Source organism: Sebastes umbrosus, chromosome 10 (assembly GCF_015220745.1).
Source record: "Sebastes umbrosus isolate fSebUmb1 chromosome 10, fSebUmb1.pri, whole genome shotgun sequence".
Taxonomy (NCBI): Eukaryota; Metazoa; Chordata; class Actinopteri; order Perciformes; family Sebastidae; genus Sebastes; species Sebastes umbrosus.
In genome coordinates, this window is record NC_051278.1 from 19,121,791 (window position 1) to 19,137,923 (window position 16,133).

Genomic DNA, 16,133 nt, shown 5'->3' on the forward strand with positions numbered 1-16,133 from the left:
ACATAATGTACTGTACATGCAGCAACAGGACTGGAACAGACATGCTCAATTTTCACCATCTGAAATCAAGTAAAAAGCTGGATCGGCCACTCAGTAAATCATGTAGTGTTGAGAACACAACGGCATAACTGGAGTTATTCAAAGAGCACAGAGTACAGAAGCTAATAGTTCAGTCTCTAACTTTTTTTTTCCTCCTGAAATTATGCAAGTCTTTCATGTTGATCATTTTAAGCATATTTTCATTGGCAGCGACGAACAGCATACCAGCCCTCCAGATGGTCTTTGTTTGGTTATTTTTAGCTAAATAAACTCCATGCGTGGCTTTCACTTGAGTTGTACCTCACATTTAGGAAAGGGAAAACAGTTCCTCGCAGTGATGACTGATGAATGATTAGGGTCCAGATGACCAGAGGTGCTGTGTGCGTGAGATGGCAATGAGTCATTTAACGGGAACCCCCGACTTTAAGCAGGAATTCTTCAGTTTGATGTGTTGCATTAATTAATGTTAAACAATTGGCATGTTATCCTTCTGTGGTATGGTAGTGTCTCAAGTTGTAGTGAAATAGCTTGAAGGTTTTATTTATTATTCATGCAGCTCGACGCCTCAGTAATTAAACTTTTTTATAGTGGCATCAAGGACCGAAAACGGGACCAGTGCAAATATTTTTGAAACAGGTAACTTTTTTTTACCTCCAAATCCAATCCAAATTTATTTATAAAGCACATTTAAAAACAACAAAACTTGACCATAGTGCTGTACAGTTAAAGTGCACTAAACACAAAAGCTTCATCCGAAATTGCATACTTTGCAATACTCAATATGTGTTCTATCATTCAACATACTTTTGTGTGAATAAACAGTAGTATGTATCTTTTCGGACGCACTGAACTGTAATTACCACATCAATTTCTCAGAGCCTCCTTGCCGGTTGGAGATGTGTAACCATGGTAACCCATACCAAACTTATGTGACCAAACGATGATTTGTGAGAATCATAAAGTCTGAACTAATTTAAAAAAAAATGATTAAGTCTATAGCAAAGTGAAATCTTATACTTACATTTAAATTGAAGCGTTATTGACGTTGCAGAGCTGGCCGTCAACGTCTGATATGTTGTCGTTACTACCGCATTGCATTGTGGGATATTTATGCCGCCGTAGTGTCCAGCGTTTGTATACCGTAATATTTCACTGGAAATAGTATGCAATTCACGTACTATTGGCTTCATACTAAGGTTTCGGACATATTAAAAAATCTCACATACTATTGTAGCGCATGTTAGCATGGAATTTTGGACGCAACTGCATTAGTTTTGCAGGTCATAAACTACTAACAAACTATTGGACAAATTGAATTTTGACCTGATGATGGAGCTACATGAAAGTCACCAAAGTTAGTTCAATTCATCCCTTTCGGGGACATGAATATCTGTACCAAATATCGTGTCAGTCCATCCATTAGTTGTAGAGACGTTTCACTCTGAACCAAAAATATCAACCTCATGGTGGCACTAGAGGAAACGTCAGGGGATCGCCAAAGTCATTAGGATACATCATCTGGGAACCATGAATATCTGTACAAAATCTAAAGGCAATGCATCCAAAATCTATTGATATATTCAGTCTAGACCGAAGATGCATTATGCATGCAAGCTATATTTGGAGTGAAGGACCATCAGTGTCCATAGATTTAAAATGCTACAGGTGTGATGTCAACATTACATTACTATAAACTATCAAGCATTCATTATTCATAGTGCTAAGTACTATTTAGTTGGAGGCTAGCTTTTACTGCTCACTTGACTTTGATTTATTGCTCGTCTTAGAAACACATTTGAACTATTCTTCTGTTAAATGTCCTGCACTTCTTCCATGATCTATACATCTCATGGCATGTTTACATCTTTGGCAACGTCTCCATCGTCTTATACGTGTTTTTACTCCAGCAGTCCCATCGCATCGCAGCGCAGCAGTGCACGTGAGCCTTGAAATCATGCCAAGAGCCAGGTCCATTTGTGGTCATGAGTGGTGTAGCTCTATAGAAGCATCGCCGTCTCCAAGGAGGAGCTAAAATAGGCATTTAAAGCCCTGCCTGTAACAGTTGTCTGTTTAATTTAGCTCGTAAAGTATCCCGCTCACTTTCCCCCCCCCCCCTCTTTCCTCTGGCCTATATTCCACCGAGTATGTGCCCTATATCTCATGTCCTCCTAACATTTGCTCGGCACCGCCGGAGTATTTAAAGGTCCACCAATCTTTATTCTGATGACTGCTGCTATTAGTGGAGCATGTACAGGATGAACATCTATCTGTCAAAGCTAAATGCACTGAGGCAATTACCAGTATCTTATGACTGAATGGAAAAACTAGAGATGAGCAATAAGATGCATGAGATTTTCACTGGGTAGATGGACTGATGGTGGTCTATGAAGTTGCGGAAGGAACCAGAAACCATTACCTCGGCAAATTAAATTGAAAGGAGCTAATGTTTTAACCTGCCTGTGTGTCTGCTTGTTAGCGTCATACTGCACCTCATTCATTTGGTTAGAAAACAAAGTCAAGAAGACAACAATAAACACAAACTGCAGCTTTACAAGCTAGAGAATAACTCCATGTTTGTGTCTTAGGTTAATTTATGTAGTGTTAGTTCTACTTGTATGCAGTTATACCGTATAATAAGCTGCTTATATCCACAAATGAAAATGGTAAAGCCAAACTAGTCGATTGCAGAACTGAAATTATTTGTCGATTCAATAATGAGTGGTTAATCTGAAACAATTTTGGTAATCAACTAATCATTTAAGTCATTTTTTTAAGCAAAAATGCCAAACATTCGCCATTTGAACTCCTTATGTGTGCACTTTTGCATGTTTTCTACGATAGTAAACAGAATACCTTTGGGTTTTGGACTGTAAGTCGGTCAAAAGAAGCAATTTGAATATGACAACTTGGGCTTTGGGAAGATGTGAAGGGCCTTTTTTTTACCATTTGTTGACCTTTTGTAGATGAATGATGATTAATTCATTGATCAGGAGAAAAAAACACAACATTTCCAGTCTTATAAGACTGTTAAAAAGGCATTTTTCTAGTTGCTCAACCTTAATGGCTATAGTGCCGGACAGGAAGTGTGGTTTTCACAACATGATTTTGGATCCCACAAAAGTAACTGACAGACAGTGTACTACACTTTTCTTTTATCGATAACTCACCTGACAGTTATTGAACTGCGTTATACAGTTAAATCCACTAATCTGTTCCTCCAAAGAAGTCAAAACAAATGTCAAAAAAAACATTTACGCTTTCTGTTTGACCTAAGTCTGCTCCCCGCAGACAACCAGGAAACCCTGGAGAGCAAAGCAAAACAGGAGTTCCTGTCGCTGCGTCCCAAAGAATCTCCAGTAAGACAGAGTCCCTCAACTCTGTCTGGCACGTGGAAACCCAGAGCGGGGCCGCTGCCACACTGCCTGCTTTGTTTGCCTCTTTATAGTTCAACAGAAATGTGCAATTCCCTTGATGCCGTTCCCCCGGTTTCATTTACCTCAGGCCAAGAGAGCTGATACAATGAAAGTATATAGCAGGATGGTAATCATATCCAGCTGCCTTCTATTACACATGGCAGCAAGTCTATTTATATAGAATATAATGAAAAAAAAAAAAGGTGAAATATACGAGCAGTGCACTGCGATAGTAAATAGAGTGGAAAATGTCACAGGAATACGTTCAGCTGAATGCTTTGTCTGCAAGTATTAGTGTTAATACCATTTACTGGATACTAAAGAAGAGCTATTCAGGTTAATTTTAGCTCAGGCTAATAGTTTGGTCAGGATTTCCCTACATGGTCGTGCCAGAGTGAACATTAAACAGTTCTTCTCCAGGCTTGTTTTGGGAGTGCACAGCCAACAGACTTCTGGTACAGTAAAACAAGTCAAATTTCTCATGAGGTTCCTCTCATGCATGTGCACTGAAGATGTTAGTGAGGTATTATTTTTGGTAGGGCTGCTCATTAGACCCACACTGTGTTGTTGCCATAGTAAATCCATCGTTGTTACTCATATCAAGACTGACCAAAGGTTAGGCAGATTTGATGATTTGTTGATTTTGGCAGCTAGGCATGCAGGGCAAAATGTTTCCGCAGTCTTTTGGCCGCGTTGCTGCCACACGATGCCACCGCAAGGCAGCGTAATGGGTGGCCAAGTCTGACCACAATGAAAGAGTCTCTCTTTTGCCGTGTTTCCCACTTCCACTGCAGAGGAGAGACTGTGTACGGGTGTTCAGTGTGTGCGTTTTGGATCAGAGCGTCATAAGCAGGATGGGGCCTGTGCTTCACCACACCAGGATAAGACAAAAGGCTGTGATTATTTCGTCACTTGGCATCGTCACGCCGCTTCCTTAACAACCTGGCGGTGACCTTGTTATCATTTCCCACTACTTGACCCATTTGTTAATATTAGTGTATATTCCTGGTGTGGTGGCGTCAACATCAAACTCTACTTCCCGTGCAAACAGACAAGATCCGCCACAAAAGGAAGTGGAACAAATATATACACACAAGACGTTTGTTTATGTCCGGCGGAGACTGTAACCTGCCCCTCATCAGGTGGATTTGACAAACTAGTGTTGGCGTGCCGCTGCAGTTTTATCAGGGCTTTGTCTAAAAACAATGGCTCCAACAATAACAGTGAAGTAAAAGTGCGCCAGTTTTCGTGCACAGTGACGAAATCAGCTGCAGGAAGCATCTGGAGACCTCCTCTATCACCAGGATGGAACAGACTCAAACATAAACACACCCAACTCCATTTTAAAAACGGCACATTTTGAGCTGCTCCTCCCTGCCGGTATCTCATCTATCAGAGGGGTTGTTTTCTCCTGAGATTTGAAATAGCAATTTTCAACAAAAGCGTGCAATTACAGTGTCGTATTGTTTAAACTGTTCAACATGATGCAAAAATCAGCAACTGTGAAATTTTTTTAAGGAATCTTCGATCTTATGGAAAATGTGCTTCTCCAATTAATTGCATGAGAGCGCAGATAACGAGCTTCCTGTTTATGCAAAGAGACGCTTTATCAGGATGTTGAGGGGAGTTAATATCTCAAAGAGAGGAAGTCTTCAGATGCTTGTTGTTTCTAAACAGTAACAACATTTCAGAAATAGAACTGGTGCTTTTAGTTGGATGAGTTTTATGAGTAAAACCCAATAAAACACTATCTGTGTCTGAAATCACTCCCTACTTGCTACCTAGCCCACTATATTTACCCTGTGACATTTTAGTTGAGTGAACAAGGGAGTGATTTGGACACAGCTATTATCTCAATTGGCTAGAAGTGTTCTTCTTCACCTTCTTATTAGTAGTAATAGGTTGTTTTCATATTAGGTACGATTGATCTGTACCGTGCCCGAGTACGATTGCCTCCCCTCTCTACTCCCCCCGCTGCTCAGCTTTCACATAAGTAAAGTTGTTCCGTACCCGAGTACACTTCCGTCATCATCCATGTGTATTTGTTTATGTTAAACTTTACAGAAACTAAATAAAACTCACCAAATCCGTCGTCGTTAGTCTTTCCAACAATCAGCAACTGTGGTTTGGTGGAAATAAACCCTTATTTCACAGAGTTTGATGTGAAAATATGCCGGCTGTGAACTCTGTTTCCCCCGCTGTCTCTCTCTCTGCCCGCTGAGCAGCAGAGCAGCTCTTGTTCTTCGGAGGCAGACCATTAAATTAGCTAATTAAAATAACGAACATCGCCCAACACCATCGCCTACTATTGTCTATATTTTATGGAACATCTCACCTGCCTTCCTGCTTTATCACCCATGGTCGTGCAGTTCAGAGAATGGCGCATGCTGCGAGCATATACAGATTTTGGAGAAAACCGGCGGTGTTGAGAAAAGCCTGCCCTTTCACAACTACTCGCTGACTGCTAACGTTACTCACATTAAATAGCAGTCCACTTCTATGTTTTGGTATGGTTGGCTTTCACAGCTGATGCGAACCTTTCCCGAGTACGTGTTCCAAACCACCTTTTCAAGTGGACTCGAGTACGGATCGACGAACCATGCCCGTGTATGGTACGGAGCGTTCACACTAATCAAACAAACTTTACTTTGGGGTCAAGTGTACTCGGATCCAGGCCCGGGTCCCTGATGTGAAGGCGCCCTTATTCTCATTATTGCCTAAATCATAATAAGGACTTAAGTGGTGACTAAAGCCACCTTGTCTCTATTTGATTCCCAGATCTGAAGACCCAAAGCTGCTTCCTTAAAAGGATCTCATCTGGATTCTTCCCTTTTTTTCAGCACTATGTTTGTTTTGCTTCGTAGGAGAGCCATGCATGTGTCCTTGTGATGACTCCAAACTCGTCAGTCAGGTTATAATAGCGAAGGGGTTAAAGGTAGATAGACATGATGATGACGGGAGCTCCGGGTCGAGAATTCGGGGAATGAAGGATTTTTATAATGCAGAACCTGTTAGACTAATTCCCCATCAGTTCTGCTCCTGTTTCTGCTGAATTTCCAGAGCTCAACTTTTACGGCTTTGGGGTCATTTCAAGAGTGAAACAAACATTGTAATAGTCTCAAATGAGACGTAGTGAGATACTGAAAATAGCACAGAAACAAGTAATGTGTTGAGAACAGAACAATGTGGGAGTTGAGTGAGGAGGAAAGGAGATACAGTATGAGGGAACACATCTGTGTATTTTTAGTAGGCTGGCTCAGATACAGATATTAAACTAATTCAGCTATAGTTAGCATTGGCGTTAAATCAAGTTGTTGTTGATGGAATGTAGTAAAAATAACACGCTGATGAGTTTGGTATGTTTGAGCAGTAAACCTATTCCATCTGCCAATTTCCACCGGGGAAAGTGAGGCACCTTTCTCTCCTCCTTTATGAATCCCAGCTGTGGTTTTAACTGTCCAAGGGTCAAATGTTGAATGCCTTCTTCATGATGCATGCGAGGCCATAAAAGTTTCCTGTAATTTGTGTTTACGCGAACGTTGTTTTAAAAAGCAATAAATTCAATACACTTGGATTCTCCAAGGCGTAAGAGAAGTATATCTCCTTATCTGCACCCCTGGGATCTTTTATTGAGGGGAGTCATTTTACTGAAAGGCTGAAGCAAAGAGTTTTTTGTTTGTGTGTTTCAGAGGAAAAGTTGGTGTGTGAGACGAGGATTTTGAATAGCATGTACAAATGGATGTTCCTGCGTATATGCTGTGTTCAGAACAACATGGTATCTATTGGTGTTTATTCGTGATGTGTCTCCATGCATGACAGTACAGATGGTGTACGTTTCCTGTCAGTTAAGTGATGGTGCTCCTCTGTTTCAGCCGGGAGGAAGTACGTGTTTGCTCATGGGAGACATTACAACACGCCGCCATATCTAGCAGCTATCAGTCTTGCTGGAGGTTAGGATTTGGTTGATTTATGTTTTCACTGAAAGAGCAGTCCAACGTCGTCCTCAGGATTCAGTGTTCTGTTTTTGAAAAGGTACAGCTGATCTGCATCTTTTTTTTGTATACCTTTTTTGGGTGGTGAAGGTATAGGATGTGTCCTCATTTTTCCATCCTGTCCGAGTGCCACCGTGATCAGTGAAATGTCAGTCGGAAGGGCTTTGTCTTTGTGCCAAGGGTCATCCACTCCACTGTTTACTGAACGGGCTATTTACTCCTAATTACCATGAGTGTACAACCTTGTAAATCCATCCAATTGTTTTCATTTCTAACTAAATTAGCTTAATAAGCAAGACTCTCCCTGGGGTAACTCTCAGTAATAATAACATATTTGCTTTTGTACTAGACTCTGAACCCTGCTGTTTGCCTCTTTTGAAACAGTTTGTCAGTTCAATTCGCTTCTGGGTAAAGTGTGTTTTGATGCACAACAGGTTGTGGAGTTGCAGAGAGTGATTTATTGATCAGGTTGGTGCCTGAAGCTGGACAAACATCTGAGAATCACTGCCCCTACCACTAACATCAGACGGGCTGAGTTATTTCCAAGTGGTTGCAGTAAACATGGCTCATGTTGAACGGGAACAGTTTTCAAAGGCATAACTGCATACATTTGGTGTGACTGGTAGTCTGGACTTTTCACATTACTCAGTCAGAATAATTTGGTTTTGGACGGACTGATGGTATTAAAACCCAAGTGCATTTTTTGTTGACTTGTAACGATCCCTAACCAGACGGGTAATTAAGAACATGGTTAGTTTCACTGAGTCATGTAATTGTTTTAGACTGGATATATTGCTTAAAACAGTTATAATCAATAGTTCTGATAACAATGTATTAAATGTCAAAAGAAATGTGACAACGTGAAAGGAGTACTTGTAGTGTTTATGATCAAATTGACACATGTTCTATAACACATACTGGTGACGGTTATGGAAAGTTAACGTTACATCTCCTCTCGTACAATTCCCGAGCCTCTGACTCCGTGACTACTTCACTCAGAGCAGCTGTCAATCAGAGCTGTCAATCATGACGTCCCCTCACCTTTTTATAGCATCAAATAACTAATTAAAATCAAATTTATCAGGAAAATGAACACTTGAACATACATCAGCACGATAAGAATTACCTTAAATGACAGAAACCATCTTTGGGAAAAATGTATTTGACGCGGATTTTGACTTTTTAGTTTGGCTCATGTCCCATCCGCTAACATGGAGGGGACAGGATTTATGACTTATACTGCAGCCAGCCACCAGGGGGTGATCAAGATGTTTTGGCTTCACTTTTGTCGTCCATCTTTATATACAGTCTATAGCTCAGCACCAAACACCGACCAGCACAGTTAGCTGGTGAATAATAGGGGGTGATTTATTAGCTAGAAGCAAATATTTTCTTCAGGAATTGGTAGAGACCAAATCAGAGCTAAAAGAGAGTGAATATTGGACTTAACTTTAAGCAGGTGGCCAGAAACACGACTCCAAATGAATGATAATGTTGCTTTTTAACTGTTGGGTGTGTAAATAAGCAACTGTTTGCCAACACGTTTACAGCCCACAACTGTTTTGTGTTCACTCTCACTGGTCTCATCTGTGTCGTTGCAGCTGTTTTCAGTGAAAATGCTTATAAACCAACTGTCCGCCAGATGCCCAGTCGAAAACAGTGGACTGGAGCATTTAGCAGGTAAATAGACAGATATTTCCCTCAGGACACCAAAATAGAGCTAATAGAAGAGTGAACAGTGGACTTGCATTCGCCAGATGGCCCTGTCTGCTGGATGTGTAAATAAGCGACTATTCGTAAACACGATATAACCTTTATTAGGTGATAATGTGTCAGTGTTGGGTTTACAGCTTGTTCTGCTGCCCCCAAATGTCCCAAAAAATCAATTAATACTAAAATAGCACCAGAAACATGACAACAATACAGGTAAATTAACAAAAAGTACAAGAATAACTACTTTCATAAAAATTACAAGAGGCAGAAAGACACCTAATTTGAATTGACATGCCAATGAGGGCACACTCGTGAGCACAGGAACTGAACAATCAAGGCACAGTTAAAGAAAACAACAACAGGAAAAACACATAAAGAACATAACGGTAAAAAAAAATTAGGGGCAGCTGCACTCATTCTTACTAAGAAGTCCTTGACAATGTCCTTGAAGGAAGTTATTCCATTTTTTTTTAGATATATCACGTCACTGGCGACATCAGTCTGAACTGAAGAGGTGCTCCTTGGAGGATTTCATCAGGATGTAAAGTGTAAAGAGTGGTTGTTAGATATATAGATAGAGTGAAGTTAATAGCAGATAAATCAAGTTAGAGTCCTGGGATTTCTTAATAGATGTGTGATCTGTTCTGGTTTAAGTATAGAGATTGCAGTTCTGTCATTTTAAGAAGTTCAAGATTCAGATCACTTTAAGATTTAGGAGCCCGAAGATCATTTTCACAGACAGAATGAAGCTGTTCATACTCGACAGCTCCAAAAAGGTTTCGAGTTAAAACAATTGGACGACACTCTTTCCTACTCCTACTCATTTTGTCATTCTAGGCTCCTCAACATCTGCTAACTTATTCTGAGCGGAGCAGCTGCTGTAGTTTGACCTGTAGAGAGTAAAAATTTTAGTAATTGTCTCGACTTTTTTCAAGGACAAACTGAGATAAGCGGCCTAAGTGCATGTCCACCATATGCTGCAGACATTACTGTAAATACTTTCAATTTCACGTCGTCTCCTTGTGTCTCAATACACACACACACACACGCAACCCCGACCTTTGACAGGCTGAATCCATTCATCACTTAACTAAAAAGCTTTTTCCATTTAAACTAAGAATCCCTGGCGTTTAGCCCCTGAATGAAATGGCCTCAACCTGCAAGTCATCCAAACACCCATTGTCCTAAAAAGGAGTGCTGTGTGCGCGAGTTAATAAAGACTTCCCATGACCGGGCTTAAGCTATATGCTTTTGAGGGAATGGTTTGGCTGAGAGAGGAGCTCTTGTGCGTTTCAGCCAAGCATGAGGCGTTTAAACTGAGGATCAGAGCCTTTTGCTGACTGACGTCATCCTCCCCGAACCCACCATGGCGGAGCTGCTCTGCGAGCATGAAGGGGCAGCTTGGTGCATTGCCATCTTGTTGATCAGATTAACATGTGAGAATCAGAGCTTGCATAAGTATAACTGGAGTACAGCTCAACTAGTGTTCAGGGTGAAATCTATAAAATATGCTCAACTAAGTCAGATGAATTCATACAGTAGCAGTTTATGCTCCTAAACACATGCAAGCATGAAGCATGGATGTGTGGGAAAGTGTCATACAGGCAGCAGAGAGGGAAATGAAGGGGAAAGAATGGATGGTAAGGTGGGAGTTAAGCTCTGCGGTACCAAATAAATGGGTCCTGAGTGTGAACATAAACACTGAGATAGTATATTGGCAGAAGCCTTGTTCCACAGAGAGGAGAGGGGGTGTTGTAGGTGAAGGTTTGAATCCCAGTTGTTTTCTTTCAAAACATACAGAGTGGCAAGCTGTCCTCCATCCTGTGAGTTAACTATATGAATATGCATACAGGGAGGAAGACTTTGTGTCAAGTGTGTCGTAAATGATTGCGACGGCTGTAACATACAGATTTTTTGGTCCTATAGTTGAGAATTTACAGTTTCCAAAATGCGGTGTGAACTGCTGGAAAACAGTTGATTCCTGCTGAGTTTGCTGGCATCTCTGCAGCATGTCTGGAGCCATTAATAAGTCATTTTGTCCATGAGATGATGAAGGGGTTCAGACTATTTTTAAGTGGCCATGCAGGAAATTTACCTTTTTTTATTGGCAGTATTTCCCTCTCGAAGGATGCTGTAAAAACAAAAGTCCTTCATCTTGTTTAAAGCCACTGTGTGTAAGATTTGAAACCTCCAGTGGTAGAATCAAAACAGACAGAATGAATGATTTTTTCATTTGTCTTCAAACTTAAACTACGTGACAATCAGACTAAATGAGTGATCTAGCCATCTTGCTGACATTTTACAAGAAAAAATGACATTCAATGTGTGTAGCGTGCTTAATTTGATCGTCGGGTGGCTGTGCGTCTGGTCTCTCCGGTGGAGCTTTCGCTGCGGGGCCACAGGTTACCACCCGGCGCTGCTCCACCGCGCACACTGGCTGTGACCACTCCGTCCTCCTCACGGTGATTACCTCATTAATGTATGGTTCCCTGATCGCATTGAGTTTAAATATGAAATATTGCCATTTCATTTCCCTTCATTTTTCAAGATTTACTCAAGTCAGTTGACTTAAAGACTTCATCTGTGGATGGAATGGGACCCAAAGCAGGAAACATTAAGCACGTCTCTGTTATGATATGTTTATGTCTGGTTTTAATGGTTTTAATGGTTTTGTGTTTGATAAAAAACATTGAAATGTTTATCTGTGAAATGCTAAACCATACTGTAAGTAGAAAAAAGTCATAAAATAAGCAAACAGACTCAGTATTATCTAAAGTTTGCTAACATCAGCTAACTGTAGCCAACATAAGGTACTGGTCATACCAGACCAAGTGAGGCTGTAGCAGCAAAAACCCCTGACTGTATTAAACTGAGCAAGAGTGGTTTTTATAGTTCACAAGTTAAACTATTCATTTGTGAGAGGAAGAATGTTTTATTTCTTCTTTCAAATGTCATATACTATCACTTCAAAACAGATGGAAATGTTTAATTTCATTGTAATGGTCTTTAAATAACATAAATCCCAGAATGACTGTATCTGATCTGAGATCAGGGACCCACCCTGCGGCCTCTATATTTGAATGAGGATTAACACAGTGGAAGCCTTTGAGTAGAGAATGACCTGCTGTCACAAGCTCCACCATGTAAGGAACAGTTGCTGCGTTTCTTTCCATTAAATTATAGGTAGCAGGCAGTTAACACTAGCCGGAGTCCTTCTCAGCTGGAGCTCAGGAACTCCTCTGTTCCATAAATACAGGAATCAGGATCAGGAGGGAGTAGGTGACTGGGCCAGGGGTGTGGACTTGGGTGGGGCAATTGGCAGCATTGATCAAGGGATAATAAAAACTAAGGCCAAGTGTTACCGAACGGCCTGCGGCCCTTCTAATGTGACTTTGCTGTGAGTTTTGGGAGCGCTCCAGTTAGTTAGCAGTCTGTCGTTCTGTGTTTCAAGAAGAAAGTGATCCTATATGTGCACAATAATAGATGCTCTGTTAAAAAAAAGACCGGAAATCCTTCCACAGCACTCTAGTATAATGGAAAGCCTATTTACTTGAGCATAAAAGTCACTCTTTAAGCATGAGATTGTTCAGAAACACCACATTTCATTTAAGGTCATTATGTCCCCCAGTTCTGCTGTGGCTTGTGAAAATGTGAGATAAGCGGTGGGAGTTTGGGGCAGTCATCTCCCAGGGGGTCAGTTCACTCAGAGGCCAGCGGACTGGGGCCATTTCAAGCTTTAGTGGCTATTGAGACCGAGTAAACCACCACTTGTCCAGCACTGACTACAACACTGTGTCATGTTACCTCCCAGCTGAGCCGACATGCTACTTGAACAACACCGTCTCTATACGTCTAATGAGGCATGAACTGCAGGGCAGTGATGGATGTGAGGTCGACCTCTTGCATCCGCGGTACTCAGCCTTACTATTGACTAGTTCTACTGGGCAATTAATGTTGTCATTTTCAATTAGAGCTGAAACGTTTAGTGGATTAATCGACTGTAGGGCTGCACCATTCATCTACATTTTATCAAAATCCCAATATGGCCTACTGCAATTTTCAAATCGCAGGAAGCGCAATATTTGTTAAATGCAAAATGTGTGTCAAAATACCATTTTAAATTAAATATTGAGTAGAGATGTCCTGACCTATACTTCATATAATACAGACTTAAGAAAACATCTTTATTTGATACAGATCCCCGCAAAATTAACACCATAATCATTTAAATATGTTTTTCATTTAAAGGAGAATAATTAAGCTAAAATGACAATATCACAAATCAATGATATTAGGGGCAGTGTTTCCAAAAGCCCAAGATGACGTCCTCAAATGTCTTGTTTTGTCCTCAACTCAAAGATATTCAGTTTACTGTCATGGAGGAGTAAAAAACAACAACAAATATTCACATTTAAGAAGCTGGAATCAGAGAAATTTGACTTTTTTTCTTAAAAAATACTCAAAATAGTTAGCTTAATAGCGATTAATTTAATAGTTGACTACTAATCGATTCATCAGTTAATCATTTGCAGCTCTAGATTGAATACCTTTAGGTTTTGGTTGGACAAAAGAAGCAAGTTGAAGCTTGGGCTCTGCAATTTTATAAATTAAACTATTAATTGATTAATCAAGAAAATAATAGGCAGAATAATTGATGAAAATAGATGTGTTTTGTAACCGTATCAGTTGTCAAGGCAACCAAATAACGACAGAAAATCCGATTTCAGATTTTTTATTCTTTATGTCTTTATCTGCATGCAGCACCATTTCCCAAATGAGCCCCAAATCTTCTGTTTTTGTCTATTCACGTCCTGCACTAACGTTGTCTCTTTCCTGCTATAACTCTCTCACTGTTGATGAGTTGGGTGGGTTCGTTCTCCACTGGTGATGTGTTCAAAGCCCAGACTGGCTCTGTGCCTGCCTGAGGAAAGAGGATGGGTGGGTGGACGCTGGAAAATACTGCGATAATGGACAAAAGGGAGAAAGTGCAAAAGAACGAGTGACCACCGGAAAACACAGGGAAGCCCTCTGTGTTTACATTGTGGGTTTGGCTCCATGTTGGGCGACATCAGTTGGGCACAGGGACACTGGTTGCCTATGGAGCTTGTGTGTGTGTTTTACACACTAAGACCAAAGCCAGACATCATCAAGCCACCTTCAAAGAGTCGAGGGTAACTGTAATGGACAGATGAGATAAAAAAAAAAAAACAACATCACTATCTGCTTTTCCCATGTACGCCTTTCAGCGCTGCCATCTAATGAAGATTGGGGATTTGATCACATTTAGCTCTCTGTTTTCATTCTGGCTGTATTGTTTCCAAACCTGATGCCAAATGAAACACTTTTTTATGTGGTCTTAGATGGAGCCGGCAGAAACACAAAGATATCTCTCAGAGGCAGTGCCAGCAGGTTGAAAAAAACATCCATGTGTTTCCTTTGCTGAGAACTTAGTGGCGGCCCTGCTTTTATTACTTTCAGCAAAATGAATGAATTAAAAAGTAATTAATGAGAGAGTGTGTCACTCGTCCATTTAAAGCAATTCAGATAATTTTGTGGTTTGTCAGTGTGCTTATATCTGCGTTCAACCCTGTGGATCTTTGGCACAGTGATAACATCACATCCAGACTGTGTGATCTTCCGATAATCTGCAGAGTAATCAGTCTTTGTGCCAGACGTTAATTGGAGAAAGATGTTGAATTACCATAATCACCCAGGCTGTTACACGACTCATTTCTTTGAGGGTTCAATTTAGTTTGAAAACAGTTTGGTGTCTATGGTGGGACAAATTCTTTGCAATAGCCTTGTTTGTTTGTGCTCTCTGCAGAAAGATGTGAAGGACGTGTTCACGGCCATCACGTTCGAGGTGGCGTACAGCCTGGGGAAGCATGTGCTGACGGGACACCAGGAGCGAGACCTGCCCGCGCTCACTCCAGTGCTACGATGGAGGAAAGGAAACAAGATCGCAGCGAGGAATGAGGTAAAACATTAGGATGAAATGATATTGTTTAAATATATGTAAGTAAAAATTATTTTAAAGGGCCAGTGTCTAGGATTTGGTGCCATTTAGCGGTGGAGTTACAGATTGCAACCAACTGATCCCCCTAAATGCTACACACTGGTCCGTTAAGTTAAGGAGTCAAAGGTTTCAGGGCTTCTCAATGTCTGATTTTGTGTGGTGAAAGTAAATTACCAGAAAAAAAGATGGTCTTAATTTGGTAGTGTAGAGAAGGGTGATAATTAAAAATTTACCCTGACCGCTGGACATTTATTTTCTTGTGGTTGGACTTTGATGTATAATGGATGATTCAAAACCCAAAATTAAGTAGATAATTTATTGCTCTGAGAATTTGTTGCCTTTTGATTTAAAACCTCTTTCAATCTCATATTTCATTTATATTTGTAAATTATTCAGATACCGCATCATCCTGCGCTTTGATATAGAAATGCTTCGGTTCAGGCGTTCTTCAACAGATGATGATAAGAGGATGATCACTCTAACATATTTTCAACTAATTCAGATTCTCCTCTATTGATTATAAAGAAAAAAAAGGCCGTGTCTCCCCCTGGACCGCAGAAGGAATGAAGGAAATAGCTCAAATTGAGGTTATAATGATTTGGTGTGGGTTACCAGCTTATTATTGTCTGTGTTAGCTTTTCTTGAGTGGAATCCAAAAAGACTGATTCATTTATTTTCTTTGCAACCACCTCTAACCTGCCCCACATGTGTTTCCCCACTGTCTGCACTTCTTGAAAAGCGGAGGGATTTGCGTCTTTCAGCACCTACACAATCCATTTATCTGAAGCTCATCAACGTTACATCGAACTTTACCGCTTGACTTAAGTTCCCTTTTCATGATTCAGCCTCGAACCAAAGACCGTCCTCTGACTGATTAAAAGAGAGATCAGAAAGAGTAAAGCTGTTGGCCTTCCTGGATAAAACACTACTGGATAGCTCCAACGACAACACAACACTGCC

At 40.7% G+C, this 16,133-nt stretch overlaps 1 protein-coding gene across 1 annotated transcript in view; it reads left to right on the forward strand.

Annotated features, from left to right (window-relative positions):
- itga9 (integrin, alpha 9) overlaps positions 1-16,133 on the forward strand; it is a 54,556-nt gene that overhangs the window by 20,553 nt on the left and 17,870 nt on the right. Inside the window, exon 16 of the mRNA XM_037782840.1 lies at positions 14,982-15,134. Coding sequence (XP_037638768.1) covers positions 14,982-15,134 — 153 coding nt within the window. The remainder of the gene's footprint in view (positions 1-14,981; positions 15,135-16,133) is intronic.